We start from the raw sequence: 24,708 nt of genomic DNA, 5'->3' as shown, positions 1-24,708 counted from the left end.
TTATTAAGATTTTATTTTTTTTCCTTTTTCTCCCCAAAACCCCCCAGTACATAGTTGTATATTCTTCATTGTGGGTCCTTCTAGTTGTGGCATGTGGGATGCTGCCTCAGCGTGGTCTGATGAGCAGTGCCATGTCCGCACCCAGGATTTGAACCAATGAAACACTGGGCCGCCTGCAGCGGAGCGCGCAAACTTAACCACTCGGCCACGGGGCCAGCCCCCGCCTTTTTTTTTTTTTTTTAAGATTTTCACAGTTACCATTTATCCAAAAACCATTCACTACGTCCCGTGCATTGTGCTGAGTGCTTTATAGACACCTTTTATTTATCCTTTAACAAACCAAAATGTAGGGATTATTATCCCCCTTTTATAGATGAGGAATCTCAAGCTGATAGGGGATAAGTTGTCCAGGGAACCCACACACTAAACCGGAGAGCTGTGGCTAGAATTCAGGTCCCTCTGGGTCCTGAGCTCATGCTTTTCCAACCTTGCCATACCACCTCCCCCGTAACTGATGTTTTCAAAGTGACCAGAGAGTTCCAGGCTAAGTCAGCAGCCAGAAGGGGGAGGTCCCTGCAGGTCCACCAAAATAGCTTGTGAGAAGGAAGCATTCTGGAAGTAATGAATGAGGCTCTGGCCTCAGTGTGTGCCCCTGCCACTGCACACCCACAAACAGTCAGGGCCCAGCCTTTCCTGCTCAGCCACTGAGGGTCACACAAGCCAATGGATGCTAGCCTCCAAATGCCGCCAGCAGAACCAAGGGAAAGGGGTCAAGACCCCTCACGTGGGTTCAGGGTCAGCCCTGGTGATGAGGCACGTTCCTCCCAAAAGGGTAAGGCCACAGCACATCACAACTTCTAGATCTACAGGGCAGAAACTACCAAAAAATGAGTTGGCAGCTCATTTAACAAGGACTGAGCTGGCACCTGTGCTTGCTGCCCCTTCTGCCTCTTTATGCCAGGAGGGTCAGTGGCACAAAAGCAATTACAAGGATGAAGTCCAGGAAATGAGTAACCTGTGCTCCACCCACCCTTCCCTCTGCCGACTTCCCACCCAAGGTTTCCCCGAGGTGACCCAAGGGAAAACAGCTTCCAGGGTATTGCTAGGGACTAGTGCTGGGTCTGCAACAAGTCAGCCAAGCAAATAAAAATACAGAGAATCTTGAGTGATCACTATTACACTATTACCCAAACCAGGATCTAAACAAACAAAAAGGGAAAAAACGGGTAGGTAAAATGCAGAAATCCCAGGGTTAGAACTAGACTGAAGCCGCATCCCCAGGTTCACTGGAAATGTACCAAGGAGGGAGTGTGCACTGACTCAGTAATGAAAACCAGCACTCTAACATTTGGAGGCCATCACCAGCTCCTGTCTACGATTCAGTCTAACAGTCCCATCCTTTACCCGTCGGCTGCCAACCTAAGTTCTACCACTTGACTTCTAGCTTCATCTGTCACTCCTCATCCAATCAATACATCAGATCAGTTCTACTCAAGTATTGACTATTTTAATCTATCCAGTCTCTTCCTGACCTCCAACCTCTCCCTGTGGCTCTGACTAATGGAAGGATCAATAGCCTTTGGTATTTAGAACTGTTATTAAGCTAACAGCAACTTCTGCCTGAGGCATTTTCACTGAGATAATTTATACTGTGTCTGAAAATAAGCTACTTTAACTTTCCATCTGAGACGCTCAGTCTCTGACAACATCCCCAAGGGCTTATCCTAAGAACACAGACTTTCTAAACAGGATAAGCTTTGCTAATATCTCACTACCATATCCACTGCAGCATCAGGTGCCTAATTTCTCCAGGGATAACAGCAGCATTACATATCCCCCATAAACTCTGTTCCTTTTGAATGTCACCTGGGGAGAATTATGACAATGATTGCATTTTCAGTGAGCATAGGGATTTTGGCCACGTAAAGTACGTTCTGCCATCCATAGGGGCTGTCCTTCTACAGTAAGACAAACATTTTTGATGAGGACAGGATATAAGACCATCTACCACGGGTCACTAACTCTCAAATGGCTTCATTTAGAAATGAGGACCTGGCCTCCAGATGACAAAGACCCAGGTGAGCTAGGCCCTTTGTGAAAGGCCTTAACTTCATTCTGTTTTTTCTAGGTCGTACGTAGCATGTTGCCCTATCCCCCCTCTGCCCACCAGCTCTTTGGGCTCTCCCTCATGCTTTCTAAGCTTCCTATGTCCGCTGTCTCTCTCCTCTCTTCTTTCCCAGGTAAACCTAGTAATAGAGAATTGGGAAGTGTATTTTTTGTGGATTTGGGGGTTGAATGAAGTGGGGAAGTATCAAAGGAAACTGTTCCAGATCTTCTGATTCCCCCTTTAGCCTGTGAAGGCCATCCGTGAGCAGCTTCTATGTGCAGAGCTCAGGGGTGCCGATGCATTTCAAGGTTAGGATTTCACCTCCACGACTGCACTCCTGTGCTTCAGGAAGCCAGAAAAGGAATACAAGCAGCATCATTCTGACTTTAAAATGAGGAAATTAAGGCACAGAGAACTAAAGTACGTTATATAAGAGCAACAAGAGCAGTCGCTGAAAAACAAATGATTGTTCTGATTTCCAGTCTTTTGCTCTATTCACATAAAAGCAAAAAAGATCACAATTGCTCGGCTAGCCCAGTTTCCCCAGGGCAAACCTGAAGGCAGCTCTGTGGCATCTGTCTCAATTCACAGATGCGTGGCTGCTGCTCCTGGCTTTTCCTTCCTTGACCTCTGGGACCAGTGGCTCAGGAAGAGACTGAACGCACCCGCCTGCTCACCTTGAGGTGATAGAGCACAACACCTGTGCTGAGCACATCGTCCTCCAAGGCCATTAGGTGTGGCAGGCTGGAGTCGATGACCACCCCAGCCCTCCTCCTGTTGATGTCCACTCTGTAAAGCTCCATGAGGGCCTTCCACTCGTTCCACTTCCGGGTCCAGTCTTTGGTCAGCTGGTCTATCTGCAGAGACAGAGGAGGTGATGCTAGACACTGCACACGGGGAGCAGACTGAAGGTCAGGTGTCATCCTGGCCTGATTCCTCGCGGTATTACTTCCTCACTTTCCAGTTTCTATTCAAAGCCCCACACAGGCCCTGCACCTCCTCTGTTAGCTCCCTGTGTTTTCTAAGTTTTCTTCAATAAGCAAGTGTTACTTTCATAAATAAAAACTCCCTCAATAAATGTTATTTTTAAAGTTTTCTGCAATTAGCATATATTGTCTTTATAATTAGGAAGAAATATCATAAATGTTATTTCAAAAAATTGATTGAGGTGCTAGTCAGACATCTATGTTTATAATTCCCCTTCCCTATGCCCCTTCGATGTCATCCATATCGGGAATCCTTTTGTGACCTAACATTTCTTTCCCAAGGCGCAGCAGCTTGAGATCTAATATAAGCTTGTACGTGGCTCAAAGACCCACAGGGCACCAAGAAGAATCTCCCCAGGGAGAATGAAGACGATATGAAACTGGTCTGAAAGACCATGTAACAGCAAAATACTAACAATAAAATACTGAGGGCTTACTGTGTATCAGGAACAGAGTTTTAAAAATAAATATACCAAGGCCTGAGGCCTTAAGCTAAGACCACCTGGGGAATGTGAACAAACAATGTTGAATGCAGGGTCCTTTTTTCTTCTTGTGTTGGATACTGATGTCTAGGCAGGAAGTTTATCCTGGGAATGGAAGATCTGAGGAAGCCCAGGAAAAAGAACTGGATTCTGCTTAGTACTTTGCTCATAAAGGGAATATTTAAGAAAAAAGAAATTATGCCAAGTTTAGGTCCAAGTATTTTATGTACCCTAGAAACATTATGTTTAATGTTATAATCATTGAGTTAAAGTTTGAAAACAGTGAAACTACAGGACAATGGCATTGGGACCTGGCCGAGGCAAGCGGTAGGGCACTCTGGCTTACAGTTCGGCCAACCTGGCAGAGCTCCCTGGAGGCACTGCCAAACACACTTCGCCTCTGCCCGGCTTTCATCACCATCTCCACACTGCCTCAGGTCATAAAGCCAGCAAGTGGTAGGTTCAAATCCAGGTCTGCTGGCCTATATAATGCAAAAATGTTAATGAGCCTGGAAAGAATTTGACTCTTCCACTTCATCTCTTATGTACAGAGGGATGAAATTGTCTAAACCAAAAATCAGAACATATGGTCAAATGAAGAATTTTTGAGAAACTTCTGGATGCGTGATGTAGTCCTAAAGTTTAGTTTGGGTAACAAAATGTTGACATGGCCAGATACTTTAATAACGTATAAGTATGATGCAACAGAGTGCAGGAAATTGGGACAATTGGTTGTGGTAACTAAATCTACCTGTCACCAAATAACGCCTCCCATTTCTTCCTTTTTTTTTTTTTTGAGGAAGATTAGCCCTGAGCTAACATCTGCCACCAATCTTCCTCTTTTTGCTGAGGAAGACTGGCCCTGAGCTAATATCTGTGCCCATCTTCCTCCACTTTATATGTGGATGCCTGCCACAGCATGGCTTGCCAAGCGGTGCCATGTCTGCACCTGGGAGCCGAACTGGCAAACCCTGGGCTGCTGGAGCGGAATGTGCGAACTTAAATCACTGTGCCACCAGGCTGGCCCCATTTCTTCCTTTTAAATGCCTCTGGGAATCACCATTTAATTTAATCTCCCAGAATGTCTCATCCTCGCCCTCATGGGGTCACAACAGCAGTCTCTTTCCTGGTTGGTCCTTCTGCTTCCAGTCTTCCCTCCCTTCAATCCATCCTACATAAAACCGTCATATTAATTTCCCCACTATACTCCTTTATGATGTCACCATCCTGGTTCAAGAAGCTATGATTAATCCTGTTTATGTCAAGTTCAAACCTCCTAACCTGGCCCTAATCTTACCTCCACTACTCTCTACCATGAGCACCTATTCCAGCCTGCTTAGTCTTCCCCACACTGTGTGCTTCCACATGGCCTCTCACGCCAGTTCATTCTCAGTTCCATGGTTTGCTTATGTTACTCCTTTCTCACCCAAAATGCCTTACCCCTTTCTCCCTATCTAACAAACTCTACCAATCCTTCAAGGTCTAGTTCCATTTCCCTGACTTCCAGCTCCAGCACTGTGATGCCTGCACTGAACATTCCTAGCCATAATGACTTCTTCCTTCCCTAAGCTCTTTTCATGTAATTCATAGAGTTTATTACATTTAACCAGTCTCTAAATTGTGTTTCCTACTAGACTGCAAGCCACTTGAGGGCAGGGACTTCTTTGCATCTCTTGCAACATCATGCTGAACACCTATTTGGTGCTCAATCAACACACGTTCGTTGGTTGATGGTTGATTTACTGACTGGAAAGTAATTTTTTTTCTAAGCTACTGTCACTATCCACAAGGAGTTATCATGAAACTTGGAGAGAACAAAGCAAAATCAGAAAGCCAGTCACCAGCCTTTCAGGTAAATTCTCCATGGAGACAAAAATTGTCTCTAAACTAGACAGAGCCTCTCTATCCTAACAAGGGAGCAGCAGTGGCCAAGGAATAACAGAGGGAGATCACACCTGCTCCAGGGTTATATACAGCACAACTGAGACCATCCAACACACCTACCTTCAACTCATTTTGGAGAACAAGCTCCTTCAGATTTTCATCCTTTTCCTCATTCAATGAACTGAAGTTTCTCTGCACAAACAAAAAGAGAGATGTGCTTCATGGATCTCACTCCTACTCTTGTGAAAGAAGATAAGGTGCAAATAAGGGAAAGACTTTATTATTAAAATTAGAAACAAATCCGAAGTCTAAGTATTTGGGCTCAGGTTGGCACAAAGAAGGAGAATTCAGAGAAACTTTTCTGGAGGGTCTCATTCCCCATATCTGCCCACACACAGAAGGACCATTCAGGCAAATGCCCTTTGGAAGACAGAGATGCTATAGTGAGAGGATGCCTACCCATCCAAAACTACACAGGGAATCAGAGTAATCTCCGTCCTGTCTTCGCTCCTGCCTCCACTCCACAAGTGTCACTTAACTGACGACCCAGAATGAGCAGGGCTCAGATTCTATGCCGAAGAAAAGGGGCTCTTGAGTACAGAAAAGTTGATTGCCTGCATACCAGTTCGAAGCTCAGCAGCATGGCTTTCAGTCTCCCAATCTCTTCCCTGAGTTCTCTGATCAGCTTTACATTTGCATCCTGAAACACAGAGAACTTGGTCACCACTGATTGATATCAGGCCCCAACCCGGCTATGAGATGCTACATGCAATTAGCTTGGAAGAAGTGGATTACTCCTTTGGAGTAACTTCTGGAGCAGTCTTCTCAAAGCGTGGTCCCAGGACCAGAGCATCAACTTCACCTAAGAATTTTTTAGAAATATAATTTCTGCTCACACCCAACACTTACTAAATCAGAAACTCTTGAGGGCTGGGGCCCAGCTGATGTTTAACAAACCCTCCATGTGATTCTGCTATACACTAAACTTTGAGAATCACTGCCATAGAGCAGGAAGTCAGGCAGGTAACACGAATGCCAGGCATGTATAGGTAGTAGGTGCTAATCTTCCTGAACTGTGACTAAACATAGTACCTGCCTAATTACACTGCCTTTTAAAACAGTCCACAGATGGGTTATATATGTCTGGCCAACAATCTGTGATCCCTGCTCTAGAACTTTTCACTAAAATTGCAAAGTAAATAAGGAACTTTTGGAATATTCTATTATTCAGCTTTCAAAACTAATGAATTCCCTATATGTCCCTTTGAACCCAAACCAGGTAAGTCACTGCAATTTGCAGAGAAAAAAGATAAAACACAGGCAAATATCAACATTAACTCAAACTAAAAGTAGTAAATACAGAAACTTTTAAATAATCCTTCTTAGAGCGGCAATGGTGTACCTGGGATCTTAAGAGGAATGGCCTTAGAGAAATATCTAAAATAAACTATTTATAAAAGTTTACTGACAAAGTCAGTAGAGATATAAGAGAAGGGTATGACACTGGGAGAAAGCATTTCACTCCCTCCTCATCTGGAGAACAAGTCTGGCAAGTTGGGGTGATTCCAAAGAGAAAGACAACAACGAGAAGAAAAAAAGGAGAACTTTGAGTGAACGTTATCAGACCAGGACTTCAGATGAAGGTCTCACCTCATTTACCCGTGGCTTGTTGATGATGTTTTTGGCATTGGATGCATATCTCAGCGTGCTCATGGTCTCACTGTAACTAGTGTGTGCAGGAGACACAGCTGAGGGAAAAGGAGAAAGTTAAAGAGCATGCCAAGCCCTCCGACCCAGACCATAACTACTTGCCTTGCTGCTATCAACCCTGCTGAATAAGAGACCCTTGAAGAAATGGGTGGTCATGGCCCTTTCTCTGAGGCAGAGTACCAGTTCCAACACAGAGCCAGCTCCTGTATCCCACTCACTGGCAACCATGATGGTTTTGGAGTTGCCTCCAAGGCTGTCCTTCAGCAGCCAGGTCAACACAGAGTCCCGATATGGGATGTAAGACTGCCTCCGGGAGGGTCTCCATCCACTGCTGGTCCCAGAAGGAGAGCTAGGGATCCCACTGTCACCACCATCACTGGCTGTGCTGCTGAGGCTCTGGCAGCTGCTGAATACTTGAGAGTTCTGGGCTTAAAAGACAAAAGAAAGTGGAAGAGAAAAGGAATTATGAAACAAATGCATTAAAACAAAACAATGTTTGGGGAACACAGACTTAAGCATCACAATTCCTAGCCCTTTCTGCATGTGATAAGATGCTTTAAGGTTAAGCCCTGAACTAGACTTTGGACTCATGACATGGAGTATGTAAGTCACACAATTTTTTAGTCTCCGTTCTTTTTGAAATGGGAGTGCTGGGATGACGGTCATTTTGTGTTCTAAAATCACAGACAAAAATCAATTTTTCATGCCCCAAACCAGAAGGTAACTTTATCAAAAAGAACCTTGTAAATATCTACCCCATTTTGACAAAATTAAAATATGTGAGTTATTTTCCCAAGTCTCCCTCCCACTCTGATGATCCAGTCTATCAACCAAATACCTAAGGTGGAGATGACAATTCCCAGAGTCACAAGAGACTTGTTGATGTTGGCTCCTTCAGTAATCCGGTCCTTACAGTAACTGGGATCCGCTCTCTCACTAAAACAGCCAATGAAAACAAAAACAAAAGCAAACAAGAAGACACTATCCTTAAAATGCTGTTGAAAGACATTATGTTGTACATCATGTAAAGACTCACATAATAAATTCCTTTTAGAGTTCAGCTTCACAAAAAAGAGTTACCATCTTGTAATGAACTGGCATTTTTCTGCTTCTCAGGCAATAAAAATCAATTAATTCATTACATTTCCATTCTTTTTTTGGCTTTCAGAGCACTTTCAGCTAACTGTAAATGCTCATTTACAGCAATGATATTAGCATAGCTTTGGACATATTCATTTCCGCTTTTGTTTTCTGTTTTAATTTCACCCATTAATGGCTTTATGGCATCTATGTCATTAACTGTCAACCGTCTTAAATTCCTTTTGAAGTCAATGAGAAATATGAAAAATTCACATTTCCAGTTGGCTAGTATAGGTTCTTCCAGACAGCACTTCATTTTCCTTTTTCTTTTTTTCTTTGAGGAAGATTAACCCTGAGCTAACATCTGCCACCAATCCTCCACTTTTGTGCTGAGGAAGACTGGCCCTGAGCTAACATCCATGCCCATCCTCGTCTACTTTATATGTGGGATGCCTACCACAGCATGGCTTGCCAAGCAGTGCACAGGTCAGCACCAGGGATCCGAACCAGTGAACCCCAGGCCGCTGAAACAGAACGTGCGAACTTAACCACTGTGCCACTGGGCCGGTCTCAGCACTTAGTTTTTAAGGGAATGCTATACCATATTAATTACTTAGCAGTTTTAAAATAAGAAAATTTGCCTTATTTCACCTTACATTTTTTGTGCGGCCACATTATCCCCAAGACTTTCTTCTTTTCGTATGTACAAGTGACTACAATTTGTGCTTTCTTCTAATACTTAAAAGGCAGTATCTTCTCTCCAATGCCACAATGTTTTTTAAATTTTTTTTTAAGTGATGTACCGTGCTGCATAAAATCAATATTAAGTCAAAGGAAAAGAGTATGCTAAGTTGCCTCCACTTAGATAGAGCAGTGGTTTTCAATGTTGACTATACACTGGAATCACCTGGGCAGCCCTAAAAACTACTGATGCCTGCACTCCACCCACTCCCCGCCCGCCCGCAATAATCTGATTTATTTAATCTGAGCTGCAGCCTAAGCACTGAGAGTGTTAGAAGGTCCCAGGTGATTTTAATGGACAGCTAAGATTGAAAACCCCTGACACAGAACTTTTCAGCCCCCGGAAAACTCTAATTTCTTAACCAAGCATTCAAAAGACGTTTCTTTAGTAATTTTCTCAAGATGATTGATCTGTGAAAAAGGTTGGAACAAGCTTATTCCATGTAAAGTGGGCAAGAACAAGATCATGGTCAAGGGAGTAACGTGCCTTGGCTTGGAAATTCTAATTACCTGCCTGCTAGGTCCACAAGGTTGATCTTGCTAGCAATTTCAGAGGGGAGGTCGTTCTCCAGGATTGCCTGAGGGAGAAAACACATTTAAAGCTTGCCACTTGGAATAGGGTGGTTTTTCCCCCCTTAGACACCCTAACTAAGGTGATATTTTGGATTTTTACCCAACTCAAGAAATCTGTTTTTTAAATTTAGCTATAATTGACATATAACATTATATTAGTTTGAAGTGTACATTTCATATTTGTATATACTGAGAAATGACCACCACAATAAGTCTAGTTAACATCCGTCACCACGCATAATAACAAAATTTTTCCTGTGATGAAAATTTTTAAGATCCACTGTTAGCAGTATTATTATACAGTATTACTAACTATAGTCCCCATGCTGTACATTACATCCCCATGACTTATTTATATTATGGCAGGGAGTTTGTACTTTTTTAACTCCCTTCACCCATTTTGCCACACCTTGCCCACCCCACCTCTGGCAACTACCAATTTATTCTGTTATCCATGAACTCGTTTTTTTGTTGTTGTTGTTAGTGATGTTGAACACCTTTTCATGTACCTGTTGGCCATCTATATTATCTTCCTTGGAAAACTGTCTATTCAGATCCTCTGCCCATTTTTTAATTGGATTGTTTGTTTTTTTGCTATTCAGTTGTACGAGTTCTTTGTATATGTTGGATATTAATCCCTTATCAGACATATAATTTGCAAATATTTTTATCCCATTCAGTAGGATGCTTTTTCATTTTGGTGATGGTTTCCTTTGCTGTGCAGAAGCTTTTTAGTTTGATATAGTCCCCTTGCTTATTTTTGCTTTTGTAGCCAAGGTGATATTTTTAGCTAACTCAAGAAATTTGCATTCTAATGTGCTCTGAACCAGATGAGCCCTTGATATCTGATAGATATAATCAGCAAACCCTGGATTTTCATTAAAAATATGAGCAGGACATCACAGAGTAAGCAGGCAAATCCCCACAAAGTCCTCTGAGCACAACTTTCAGGGGCACCAGGAATTTTAGCACAATTTACCAGGGAAAATGCTCGACTCCTCTTCAGGGGCTCCGACTCTCATCATTAGAGACCCATAGCAGTGGGGGCCCTGAGGTCCTCTCTCTTGTTAACCTGAGTCACAGCATGTTAACTTGCTAGGGCAGGCACTCGGCCTCTCTCTGTTCTATTCAGGGGCATCCAGCCCTCAAGAGCAAAACTACTTTTCCTTTTTTAAAAAAAAAATTCAATGTGGGTTTTGTTTTGTTTTGCTTTATTTTAATATTGTGCATCCATCATTAAAACTGAGTTTTAAAACATTTCCAATAACCTCCCAAATTCCCTCAAGTCTGTTTGCAATCAATCTCCATTCCCATCTCCAGCCCCAGGAAATTACTCATCAACTTTCAATCTCTATAAATTTGTCTTCTCAGGATATTTCATGCAAATAGAATTATACGTCTGGCTTCTTCCATTGTGCATAATTACTCTGAGGTCACCCATGTTGAGGCAGGCATCAATGCTTCATCCATTTTTATTGCTGAGTACTGCTCCATTGTATGAATATAGGATGGTTTGTTTATCCATTCACCTCTAGATGGAATTTGCCTCTAGATGGAATTTGGCTGTTTCCAGTTTTGAGCAATACAAATAAAGCTGCTATGAGTGTACAAGTCTTCCATGGATACATGATTTCTTTCCTCTTGGGAAAATACCTAGGAGCGGAATGGCTGAATCATATGTTAGATATATTTTTAAAGAAACTGTTAAATTCTTTTCCAGAGTTGTTGTGCCATTTTACATCCCAGCAGTAGTGTAGTGTAGAAGGACTCCAGCTCCGACACATCTTACCACTATTTAGTATAATCACTCTTTTTAATTTTAGCCATTTTAAAAGATGGGTAGTGGTATCGTGTTTGGTTTTAATTTGCATTACCCTAATGATTAATGATGTTGAATATCCTCTCAAGTGGGTAATATCCATCTGTGTATTTTCTTCAGTGAAGTGTCACTTCAAAATTTTTGCCCACTCTTTTGAGTTGTTTTATTATTACTGGGTTGAGAAAGTTCTGTATATATTCTGGATACAAGTCCTTTATCAAATGTATGTTTTATAAATAAATTCTCCCTATCTGTGGCTTTTCTTTTTATTTGCTTAATAGTGTCTTTCAAAGGGTAGAAGTTTTCAATTTTTACCAATTCCAAATTTCAATTTGTTCTTTTGTTCAATTTGTGTTTTTTGTTTTTTGGGGTTTTTTTGAGGAAGATTAGCCCTGAGCTAACTACTGCCAATCCTCCTCTTTTTGCTGAGGAAGACTGGCCCTGAGCTAACATCCATGCCCATCTTCCTGTACTTTATATATGGGACACCTGCCACAGCATGGCTTTTTGCCAAACGGTGCCATGTGTGCACCCGGGATCTGAACCAGTGAAGCCCAGGCCGCCAAGAAGTGGAACGTGCAAACTTAACCGCTGCGCCACTGGGCCAGCCCCGTAATTTGTGTTTTTAGTGCTATATTGAAAAAACCTTGGCCTAATCCAAGGTGACAAAAGTTTTCCCATGTTATCTTCTATAAGTCTAACAGCTGTAGGTTTTACATTTATGCCTATGATCCAGTTTGAGTTAATTTATGGATAAAGTGCAACATATGGATCAAAGTTGTTTCATAATGTTTTGTGGTTCGTTTTTGCATGTGGATATCCAATATTCTACTACCATTTGTTGAAAAAACTATACATTCTCCACTGAATTGCCTTTGTAACTTTGATAGAAATCAGTGGCCTATATATGTATGGGTCCATATTGGACTCTTTTCTCTTCTGCTGATCTGTTCATCTATCTTAACGTTAATGCCACACTACCTTGATTACTTTAGCTTTATACAGTATATGGTTTATCCTGGAGAGTGTTCCATATGCACCTGAAAATAACAAGCACTCTGCAGAAGTTAAGTGGAATGTTCTTTAAGTGTCAGGTCACACTGGTTGATAATGTTGCTCAAATCTTCTATATCTTGCTGATTTCTGTCTAGTTGTTCTATCAATTATTGAAAGTAGGGAACTGAAATCTCCAGCTATTGTTATTGAATTGTCTATTTCTCTTTTCAATTCTGTCAATTTATCCCCTATGTATTTTGGGGCTCTATTGTTGGAAGCACATACATTTATAACTGTTGCAGCCTCTTGATGTATGAACCCTTTATCACTATGAAATGTCTGTCTCTAGTATTAGTCTTAATATCTATTTTAATCTAATCTAAGAGTACTCTAGTTCTCTTATGGTTACTATTTGCATGGTTTATCTTTTTCCCCCCTTTTACTTCCAACCTATCTGTATCTTCGAATCTAAGGAGTGTTTCTTGTAGACAGCATATAGTTGGGTCTTGCTTTTATCCAGTATGATAATTTTTACCCTCATCTATTCACATTTAATGTAATTATTGATACGTTCAAAATTATGTCTGTTGTTTTCTATTTCTTTTCTATATGTCTCATGATATTTTGTTTCTCTGTTCCTCCTTTACTGCCTTCTCTGTGTTAAATAAGTATTTTTAGTGCACCATTCTAATCTCTGATGATTTTTTAATTACATTTTTGAGCTATTTTCTTAGTGGTTGCTCGACGGATCACAATATGCATCTTAACTTATAATCAGCTTCAAAATAACACTAACTTAATTCCTATAAAATATAGAAACTTCACTCCAATATATCTTCTTTTTCTCCTCATTCCTTTGTGCTATTACTGTCATATATATGACAATGTGTGTGTATATATATATGATGTACAATAATACAGCATTACATTGTTTTATACAATCTTATTCTCTTAATGACATTAGAATAAGAAAGAATATATTTATGTAGTCTTTTATATTTACCCACATATTTACCATTCTCAGCACTTTTCATGTCTTCCTATAGACTCAAGTTACTGTCTGATATCACTTTCTTTCAGTATGAAAGATGTCATTAAGTTTTCTTCTAAGGTGGGCTGCTAGCAATGAATTCTGTTTTGTTTTGTTTTCTTTTCTTTTCAATCTAGGAATGTTCTTATTTTATCTTCATTTTTTTTCTTCTCCCCAAAGCCCCCTAGTACATAGTCGTACACTCTAGTTGTAGGTCCTTCTAGTCCTGCTATGTGGGATGCCACCTAGCATGGCTTGATGAGCAGTGCTAGGTCTGCGCCCAGGATCCAAACTGGCAAAACTCTGGGCCACTGAAGCAGAGCACACTAACTAAACTACTTGACCACGGGGCCAGACCCTGTCTTCATTTTTGAAAGCTAGTTTTGCTGCCTATAGAAATCTTGGTTGACAGTTTATTTTCTTCCAGCACTCTGTCTTCTGAGGTCCAGGGTTTCTGATGACAAGTCAGCCATTAATTATGTAATTGCTCTCCTGTATCTGATGAGTCATTTTTCTCTGGCTGTTTTCAAGATTTTCTCTTTCTCATTCAACAGTTTGACTATGCTGTGTCTAGGTATGGATCTCTGTGTGTTTATTTTACTTGGAGTTATTAAGCTTCTCAGATTTGTAGATTAATGACTTTCAACAAATTTGGGGATTTTTGTAGCCATGATTTTTCAAAATTTTCTTATGCCTATTCTCTCTTCTCTCTTTCTGAGATTCCCATTACATTATGTTGCAGATTTGATGCTGTTCCACAGCTCTGTGTAGCTCTGTTCATTTTTCTTCAACCTTTTTACTTCTTCAAATTGGATGATTTCTAGTAGTCTATCTCCAAGTTTACTAATTCTTCTGCCATCTCAAATCTGCAATTGAGTTCCACTTGTGAATTTTTCATTTCAGTTATTATACATTTCAATCCCAGAATTCTTGTTTTAAAAAATTTTTTCTATCATTTTATTGAAATTCCCTAGAATCCCCCTAACCATGGTTTCCTTCAATTCTCTGACCATGTTTATATTAGCTGCTTTGAAGTCTTTGTACAACAAATCCAACATCTGGAGTACTTCGAGTCAGTTTCTATTGACTGGTTTTTTCCTAAGCCTGGGTCACACTTTCTTGTTTGTTTGCTTTTGCATGTCTAATAATTTTGGTTGAATACTAGACATTTTTAGATAATACATTGTAACAAATCTGGATTCTGATTTTTTCCTATTGAGGGTGGCAGTGGTTGTTTTCTTTGGTAATTTGTCTGGACTAAATCTCTAAAATCTGTCTCCCCCACAATATGCAGCCAAAGTGGTCTCTGTTCACTTTTTTCTCTTATTTTTAATTTTAAGCTTGGCTTCTTAGGGACCACCCTGTATCTGCATAGCTTAGAGCTCAGCCAAAGATTGGTCAGAAGCTGTAATCAAACATCTTGAACCAATAAGACTTCTATTCTGTGTTAATGGATCTATGTGTGGGCAGGGGAATGCATTAAAAGTTCAGTAGTTTTTAAGATTACCCCAGAATTCACTAGCCATAGGGCCTTCTGTGGCTCCTCTGCACATATGTGCAGAGTCTGTCCGTCAGGGCCCACTTAGTCTCTGTGTATGTGCACAGCTTCTGCTCCTCAGTATCTGTGAGGATCTTATCAAGCCCCCTATGGCTGTATGATCTCCCAGAACCCCTGCAAAATCCCCTAATAATCTGCCAGTTCATTTCATGCCTGAAACAGACCCAAAATCTCAGGCCAAGGGAGCCACTGGCCCTCCTTGTTTGCTCACCACTGAAATCACCATTTTAAGTGATGATTCTCCAAAGCAAGAAAACACCTCTGGCAGTGGCAGCAACAAAGCTGCTGGTTTTCACAGCCTTCTCTTCCCTGATTGAATGAGCTCACTGACAAGAGACTGGAGTGTGGTTAGGAACCGGAGCAGCCCAAGGCAATACACCATACATTTGTGCTGTGTTTACCTGCAATTCAGAAGTTTTCTTGAACAAACACTTCTCAGTTTATTATATGCCTGTGGTCTATTTTTACAACACAGAAATGGTTACTTTTGACAGTTTTGTCCAGCTTTATAGTGCTTTTGGGGGATAGAATTTGTCGACTTCTTCACTCCATTATAATGAAAGTGAATCTTTTTTTCATTTTAAAGCTTATTTTCATTTCAATCTTTCTTTTTATTTTAAATGCCATACTGATCACATATGAAACCGCTTTGAAATGTTAAAAGCAAAATAAAAGTAGAAGTTATTTTGATTAGTCTTTATGAAATGCCTCTACCCTTTCTAAGTGTATAGCTTAACAGATTGTATATAGGTCCTCCTAGTATTAGATCATATCAGAGGACTGTAAATGGAAGAGTAGGAGAAAAGGAAAAGAAATAGGAAAGAAGACAAGAAAGCAGTCAAAAGGGACAAGGACAGGAAGAAATCTAATCTAATATAAGAGGTAACCAACCTTTGTATAGTGGATAGTGAAGATGGCATGGGATCTGCTGCTGGCCTCATGAACATGGGTGGCTGCTGTGATTCTGTGTATACAAAGGAAGACAGTTAGGACAAGGATTGTTTATATATGGTAGATCCTTAAGGATCCATAGGGAACACAAGAAATGTTAGTGCTGAGGTTCAGAGATGAGAATCATAAAATATCCCCATATTTAGGATAGTATAGTTAGGAGAGTGGTCCAATAGGGTAGAAGCAGCACCCTAAGTACTGATATCTGAGAATAAAAGGGAGTGTATCTTCATACTAAACCACACTAGAACCTTTTTGTTAAGCAACAGAAGTAAAAATCAGAGTTTAAAAGTGGAATACTAGAGTGTCATCAACCTGGAAGAATATCCCCAAGACAGACCTGTTAAATAAGACAGGCGGAGGTGGAAAGCTTGCTGGAGAAGAAGGCTCAAAGTAAGTTGTGGTTAAAAACAGAGTATTAATCTTACAGTGCCAGAAAGGCCTTTGAAATAAGATTTTGAATTACGTCAATGTCATGCTTAAGCCAGATGGAGTTCACAGTCTCCCTGAGAAATTCATTCCAATGTTAACCTTTAAAGTCAGGAGAGTCTTTCCTGTATCTAAATCTAAGTCAATCATGCCTCAGTTTAAGACCACCTCATTGACTTCTGTTCTCAGAGGAGCTGGAGAAGTGAAGAAGAGAGTCAAAATCTAGAGGTTGGTCTCATGATTCAACAACAAAAAGGAAAGGCGAAGCTTGAAACTTAAAGATCAAGGCACTCAGATCAGAAGCAAGTGCCTCCAGGAGAGTTCCACAAAACCCAAAGAGTAGAATGTTAAATTTAAATTTTTTCCTTTATGTTCAATTAATTTGTACCTGCTAAAATAGGGTAGATAGAAGACTCTAAATTCCTTCCGTTTTTTTACCAAAAAAAAGGCTATTTTTTCAGGCATATATACTAATGACATTCTGGGCATTTCATAGTAATTAACAACATGAAATGCTATCGCAATTTACAATAGCTTTTAGGAGAATCTACACCCCTTAGGTATTCATATCAGATTCAAAACAGTCTTTTTTGGGCAACCTTTACAAGTGTGCAAAACTAGAAAAAAATGGTTTTCTGAAACATTTTACATGATATTGGTCCTCATCTCTATCAAGCCTGAGGAGAGGACAACACAGGTGAGAATCTTTTCTTTGATTAAAATAGAAGTTGTGCCTTATAAGACAAAGCATTGAGTAACTCTCTGGGCTTAGTGCCTAATATTATTATATCCAGAACAAACTCCAGCTTCACTACTAGTGAGAAGAGCACTAAATCTTAGTCACTGCCCCTTACCCCAGGTACGTTACTGTTCTGAGAAAGGCCTGATTGTGAGTGTGGGGAGCTGCAGAGAGAAGTGTCATCATACACTCAAAGGAGCATGAGAAGACAGGACAGAAGAATGAGGCTGATAGAATGACAGGAACAATCAAACCGGTTACCTGTTTGCTATTCCCTCCTCCAAGAGCTGAATTACTTGCTTATAGTTGGTAACTACATGTTGAGATAAACCTATCAGATTTGTGAGGGAGGGAAAAAAGAAATTAAATACAATTTTTGGTAAAGTTTAACCTTTTCCTAGAGGTCTTTATTATTCCTATTTCATATCATTTGATAGACATGAGGGAACTTGCTAAATTCATTAAGAGAATAAATTAATCAACAAACATTTATTGGAAGCCTACGATCTGGCATTGTGATAGGCTCTGGGAACATAGGTCTCTGCCCTCACAGAGATTATAGTCTAGAAGTCACATCATAGTTACGCTAAAAACAATAACAATAATAATTCCTTACAATTTTGCTATGTAGGTTATAAGAAAACTCATATATTACTTCATTTGGCCCTCACTAAATTCCTGAAGTATACAGGAGCTACGCACTCCACAAAATGGCAGACTCAGTTTGGCATACAAAACATATAGGACACACGTACCTATCTTCCTGCAGTTTACAATCATGAGAAGTTATACTATACGAGACAATCTGGCCAAGCAGTGCAGCAGTAGAAGAGATAATAAATGTAAAGGAGATCAGAGGAGCAGTCAGGGCAGGCTCCATGGAGGAAGCGAGACTTGAATTTGGCCACTGTAGAATGGGTGGGATTTAGATAGGTGCAGAGTTCTTTAACGGCATGAAAGTAAATCTTTATGGCTGGTTACTGATCAAGTCAAAAAGGGTCATCACAACTGTGCTTGCGAATCTCTACATTAGAGATTCAGGAACAAAGTGGGCCCTATGGAACTCCACTTCTTTGGATTGGAAACCTGAAGGGCTAAAACACAGGGATGGGGTTGACTTAGAAGTAAATAGCCTTTGATGGGACTGCAGCTAAGCTGTGAACATTCTCAATCCCTGGATTGGACTGAGGTGATTCTGGATCACTAGTGTGTGCAGGAACTTGGCACAAATAAATAAAAGTCTTCTGTACAGCAAGATATTATTGTCCTAGATCTCCAGATTATTTCTACAAACATTTTAACAAATATTGTCTGGCATGAAATCATAACAAAATAAACATACAAGTAGATCTGGCAACATAAATGAAAATCAGCAAAAATAACAGGTAATAGAAAGAGACCTAAGAAAGATCTGGATGTAGAAGTTATCAATAATTTTAAAGTAACTCTGCTTATTACTTTCAAGGAGCTGAATGATTATAAAATTTCATAGAAAATTGGAAACTGTAATGAAATGATCAAATGGAGATTTGAGAAATGAAAAGTATTATAAGTGAAAATAAGAACTCAATATATAAGTTTAACAGCAGGTTAGACACAGCTGAAAAAAGACTTGTGAAAAGGAAGACAGGTTAGAAACATACATCCAAAATAAAACTCAGAGAGACAAAAGATAAAAAATATCAAAGACAGGACAAGAATCACAGAATATACAGAGAATAAGTCTAACATGTCTATAATTGGAGTTCCAAAAGGAGAGAGTGGGGTAAAAGCAATATTAGAAGAAGTAATGGCTAAGAAACGTCCAAAACTAATAAAAAGATATAAAACACAGATTCAAGAAGCCCAGCACAACTTAAAAAAAGAATCAAAATCTACCCCTAAGTACTTCGTGTTAAATTGTTGAAAACCAAAGACAAAGTAAAAAATCTTAAAAGAATTACTGAGTGATGACTTCTCAACAGGAACAGTGAAAGGCAGAAGACAATGGAATAATTTTTAATCGCTGAAAGAAAATAACCATCAACTTGATTCTATACTCAGTGAAATTCTCCTTCAAAAAAAAGAAGAAATAAAAACATTTTCAATCAGTTGAAGGCCAAGAGAACTGTCAATAGCAGACCCATACTAGAGGAAATACTACAGATCATTCTTGGGACTGAGGGAAAATGCCACAAAGAAGGCAGGAGATTGGAAAAAAAAATTAAGAGCTACAAAAATGGCATGAAGTCAAGATGAGATAAATGGAGTTCAAGTCTTCTAAGGATCTTTCATTATCTAGGAAGAGGTAAAATCACCAATTAATATTAGACTTTGATAAGTCAGTGATCCATGTTGTAACCTCTAGAGCAACTACTAAAATACAGAACATGTGTTAATAACAAGCTAATAGAGGAGAAATACGGAATAATTTAAAAATTAATCAACCCAAAAGAGAAGAACGTAGAGAATAAGGAACATAAAACAGGTGAGATAAAGAGAAAACAAAAGGTAATAGTGGACTTAAACCCAAATGAAATTAGTAATTACATTAAATTTAAACAGACCACAATCTCAAAGAGCAAATTGTGACACTAGATAAAACAAAGCAAAAGCCAAATAAATATTTTCATAAGAAACTTATCTAAAATATATGGATACAGAAAAGCTGGAAAAAGATAAAAATAGATAAAAATGCCAACAACCAAAAAAAAGCTAGTGTAGTTACAGTAACATCTGACTTTTAGGCAAAAGCAATACTGGAGATGAAGAATCCTTCACAACGATAAAAGGGTTCAATTCACCAGGAAGATTTAATAATTCTAATTTCATATGCACATAATAATAACGCCCCAAAATATATAGAACAAAAATTGACCGAAATAAAAGGAGAAAAAGACTATCTTAGCAGATTTTAACCCCTTTATTGGTATCTGATAAAATGAGCAGAAAAAAATTAGAGTTATAGATTTAAACAACACAATTAGCAAACTTGATAAATGGTAATATATAAATGCTACGCCCAACTACTGTACAATAATACACATTATTTTCAAGCACACATGGAAAACTTACAAAAATGGACCATATGCTAGGCCACAAATCAAACTGTTCTATGTATACGTTTTTTAAATGAAATAATATAAAGTATGTTCTCTTAACACAATTCTATTAAAGTAGATACCCATGATAAAAATAGAACTAGAAAATGTCCAAATGTTTGAAAATTAAGAAATGCACTTCTAAATAATCCATGGGTCAAAAAAGAAATCATAATGAAAATTATATATTTTTTAAACTGAATACTGATGAAAATACTACACCTTAAAACATAGATAATGCAGCTAAAGCCATGCTTACAGAGAAATTTATAGCTGTAAATAAATACATTAGAAAAGAAGAAAGGATGAAAATCAACAAGCTAAGCATCCATCTCACAGAGGTAAACAAAATAAAATCAAGAAATTCAACTCAGAAAGTACAGGAATAAAATAATAAAAATACGAACAGAAATTAATAAATAGGAAATAAACTTACAATGAAGGGAATCCACAAAGCCAAAAGTTGATTCTTTGAAAAGAATTAAAATTAATAAGCCCTTCACAGAACAAGAAAAAAGAGACAAGGTATAGATAACCAATGTTAGGAATGAAAAAAGAGACATCCTACATTTATTAAAAAGATAATAAGATATTTACTTTATGCAAATATATTTTTTAAATTTAGGAAAAATTGATTATTTTTTTAAGAAAAGCTACCAAAATTGATGCAATAAAAAAACAGAATATCTGAAAGAATCAAACCTATCATTTTAAACCTTCTTACAAAAAAATCCTCCAGACCCAGAAGGCTTTGTCAGCAAATTCTCCCAATATTTAAGGAGGAAATAATCCAACCTTATGAAAAATCTGTCAGATTTTTAGAAAAAGAGGGAGCACCTCCCAGCTCATTTTAGGAAACAAACACAACCTTTATACCTAAACCTGACAAGGGAAAAAGGGAGAAACATAGGAGGAAGAAAAGAGGAACAGGACAAGGAAGACGATGATTACAGGCAAATTTTACTCTTCAACATAGATTCAACAACTCCAAACAAAATATCAGAAATCCAAACCCATAGAGGAAGGACCACATGAGGACCCAGTGAGAAGGCAGCCACCTACAAGCCAAGGAGAGAGGCCTCAGGAGAAACCAACCCTGCTGACACCTTGATCGTGGACTTCTAGCCTCCAGAACTTTATTGAACATGTATGACGTCCTTGGCACGGTGAGAGGTGGCACAGATAAACAGAAAAGTCACAATGCCAGCCCCTCCAGATACTAACAGTCTAACGGTGGCATCCTCAGTGTGAAGCTGTCTAGGAGGTAACCAGAGAGCTCAAGTCAAACACATTTAGAATTCCAGATCGTTGCCAGCACGACTGAGGGGGAATCATGGAATTCAAGAACTGAAGAAGATCATGTAGTTCTAAACCTTCTCAATCTATAGATGAGGAAAGAGGTCTATGGCAAATCACTAGCAGAAAAGGGGCCAGAATCCAGGGATTTTGTCTCAAACAGTTGCTTTATTTCTGCGCCTATAATGTTGTCTAAAGGAGATTAATAATTCATTCTTTTTATGATCTATTAAACTTCTAGAAAAAAAAAGAAATCCAAATACAGCAAAAAATAAAATGGATAATATAGCACAACTAGGTTGGGTCTGTTCCAGGAATGCAAGATTGCTATAACATTTAAAAATCAATCAGTACAATTTACCACATTAACAGGATAAAGGACAAAAATCATATAACACAGAACATTTGTAAAAATTCAGTAGCTATTTATATTTAAAAATTCTTAGCACCTCTTCCTTTTCCTGAATAATGTAGTCTTAAAGTCATTAAGTGGAAGAGAGCAAAGCAGGCAACCACATCAGGGTGAGGGGGACCCGTGGTGACCCAGAGCACAGTGTCCAAGCCCGAGAGGAGTGAGGAGGGTGTCCACACAGAGGTGGCCTGGTATGGTGGAGTCACAGCCTAAGCAGGGTGAGAGGGTACCCATGCACAGGGAAGGCCTGGCACCAGAGTGGGGTGAAGAGGGTGACCACATGTGTGGCAGCCTGGCACAGAAAGAGCCTAAGCGGGCTGAAGAGAATACCCGCACATGGAATCAGCCCAGCGCAGGGTATCAAAGCCCAAGCAGGGTGAGCAGGCCGTCCACATGTAGGGGCGGCCTACCAGGCAAAGTCAGAGCCCAAGCAAGGTGAGAAGGGCATCCCCCAGAGAGACTGGCAATGTGAACAGGGCTTCCATGTAGGAATGGGAAGGAGGCCCAGCAAAGGGATACAAAGACCAAGAAGGGTACAAGGAAGGCACCTGCACAGTCGGGGTGGGGAGTAGGGACAGACGGCCCAGCACAGTGTCAGAACTTGGATATGGTGAGCAGGGCTTCCTGTGGTGAGGGGGCCCAGCACAAGCTGTCGAACCACTGCCAGGTGAGGCAGGCAGCCACATAAAAGAGAGGACAAGGAGACTGATTACACATAGGCAGCAGATAAAAGAAGTATTTCCACTGTTAAAGGAATTACAAACATGAAAAGGGAGAAACCCAGAATGAACCCTGCTGTGTCAGATTGGAACTGGAAGTACTGGTGTGAACACAAATTATTACCTAGCTCTGCCCACTCAGAGCGACTAGGAGTTGCAACATCTCAAAAGCAGTGAGCGTACCTAGCACCCAGATCTTGACTTCTAAACACTATTCTGCAATAAAAAGGACCAAGGTTCCTGGGAGAAATGGCTGATTCCAAGACTGAGGCAGGGAAAGTAGAAGATGAACCTGAAACATCAGAAAGCAAACAAGTGCTCAAAGAACGATGGTAATACATCAAAATGTCACAGAAGTGCACTTGAAGGGGATTCCATTGACTAAATCCAGGACAATTTGCACATCAAAATAAGAAAATAACAGTAACAGAAGGTAATCCAGTGAATAAAATCATTAAAAATAAAATAACCTACGAATAAAATAAGAAAGCATGAATCCATATTGACATAAATAAATGGAAAGTCTGATGAAGACATTTACATCGTTTCAAAGTACTGCTCCACAAAATACTTGTTGATTACAACAAGCAATTTCAGAATGAATAAGCCTGGTAGGTATCACCTTAAGCAACGAAACTAAAAATCACAAGTAATGCAACAAATCAAAATTGTGTGCCACTTGATGGTGTCAAGTTCATGAAAGTTAAAGAAAGACTGAAGAACATTAGAGAGACACCCCTAACTAAATGCAACCCATGATTCTCAAATGGACAATTATTGGGACAATTAATGAAACCTAAATAATGATAAATAATCTAAGGATTAGATGACAGTAATGTGTCAAAGTTAATTTCCTGATTTTGATGGTTGAGTTATAACTATAAGGGAGAACATTCTTACTTGTAGGAAAAACACCCTAAAATATTCAGGAGAGATGGGTTATTAGGTCAGCAATTTACTCTCAAATGGTTCTTTATACTGTACTTGCAACTTTTGCAAAAGTTTAAACTGTTTTAAAATTTTAAAATCTTAGAAAACTAAGAAAAAAGAGGGAATTCCTTTAATCTGCTAAGGCAGTGCTTACTCAAAGTTGGTCCACAATCTGGGGCCAGTTCTCAAACTGTTACTGGTGTGCAATGAGATAGGTACAGAAAGTGAATGTTAGAAACCTTTATAACACCATGACCTTGGGTATATGACCCAAGCTGTATGACCTTGCATGAGTTCATATCTTCTCTGGGTTTCAGATACTATGTCAATCAAAGAATCTATGATCATAAGTCTCCACAATGGACAAGCTTCTGTCCCATTCCCCTCTTCCAGTCCTAGGCAAGGTTCCCAGTTTCAACTCTCCCGCAACTAGCTGTATGACTTTGGGATCGTCACTTAACTTCTTTCAGACCTCATCTTATTTTTTATGCAATAAGGACAGTTGGACTACGTTTGAAGTCTCCTCTAGTTACTCCCTTCACCATCCCCCCAACAAAACATTCATATTAAAATATTAAATATTAAATTAAATTATTTTAAAATAATTTTAAATAATTAATTTTAAAATGAAAAGATGAGAAATTGTGACCCTACTGCATTAACTCAAGGTCTGACCTGAAGATATTGCTTTACACAGATATGTATATCCACAGTTTTACAGAGGAAATCCCAACTAGCTCCTAGCAAAGTAAACGGTATTTTTGTTGTTTCCAGGCTTCCGTTTATCATGAAACATTTGGGAAAAGACATGGGTAGCAGAATCAGTGACTGGCACATCATTAGCCATGCCCTGATCAGAGAAGAGACCTGCTCTTGATCTTTCATGTCCCTCTCCGGTTGGAATTTAAATTAGCATATTCCTGAGGGAATAGGGGCATAAAATTTACATGTTACTTCTTATGAGTGGCCTGAAAGGGTAAACACTTCCTCCACAAAAGAACCCCACTGTTCCTACTTAATGGCAAGACCTAGCCTAAAGGAGTAGGACAGATGGCACCAAACGCCAAATATCAGTGCTTGACGAGGAGGCAGCCCAGACCCTGCCCCATGCCCACCATCTCCCCACCTCCATGACTATCACCACCAACGGAAGAAAAAGTACCTAGAAAAGGAGACTGACCTGGGA

At 39.6% G+C, this 24,708-nt stretch overlaps 1 protein-coding gene across 5 annotated transcripts in view; it reads right to left on the bottom strand.

The window, feature by feature from the left end:
* The window catches only part of STARD9 (StAR related lipid transfer domain containing 9), a 126,882-nt gene that overhangs the window by 45,199 nt on the left and 56,975 nt on the right, over nucleotides 1-24,708 (bottom strand). For all 5 annotated transcript variants that reach the window (XR_006886907.1, XM_046649636.1, XM_046649653.1 and 2 more), the window contains 9 exons: nucleotides 17,347-17,416; nucleotides 15,858-15,930; nucleotides 9,501-9,568; nucleotides 8,008-8,105; nucleotides 7,388-7,597; nucleotides 7,110-7,207; nucleotides 6,082-6,159; nucleotides 5,580-5,651; nucleotides 2,785-2,964 (listed from right to left, as the gene is read on the bottom strand). Coding sequence is in view for 4 of the 5 variants with exons in the window: in XM_046649636.1 (XP_046505592.1) it covers nucleotides 2,785-2,964; nucleotides 5,580-5,651; nucleotides 6,082-6,159; nucleotides 7,110-7,207; nucleotides 7,388-7,597; nucleotides 8,008-8,105; nucleotides 9,501-9,568; nucleotides 15,858-15,930; nucleotides 17,347-17,416 (947 nt within the window). In the remaining variant the exon portion in view is untranslated. The remainder of the gene's footprint in view (nucleotides 1-2,784; nucleotides 2,965-5,579; nucleotides 5,652-6,081; nucleotides 6,160-7,109; nucleotides 7,208-7,387; nucleotides 7,598-8,007; nucleotides 8,106-9,500; nucleotides 9,569-15,857; nucleotides 15,931-17,346; nucleotides 17,417-24,708) is intronic.

Source organism: Equus quagga, chromosome 2 (assembly GCF_021613505.1).
Source record: "Equus quagga isolate Etosha38 chromosome 2, UCLA_HA_Equagga_1.0, whole genome shotgun sequence".
In the NCBI taxonomy this organism is placed as follows: Eukaryota; Metazoa; Chordata; class Mammalia; order Perissodactyla; family Equidae; genus Equus; species Equus quagga.
Note: the sequence above shows the minus strand (reverse complement) of the source record. Positions and strands in the feature narration are given on the sequence as shown.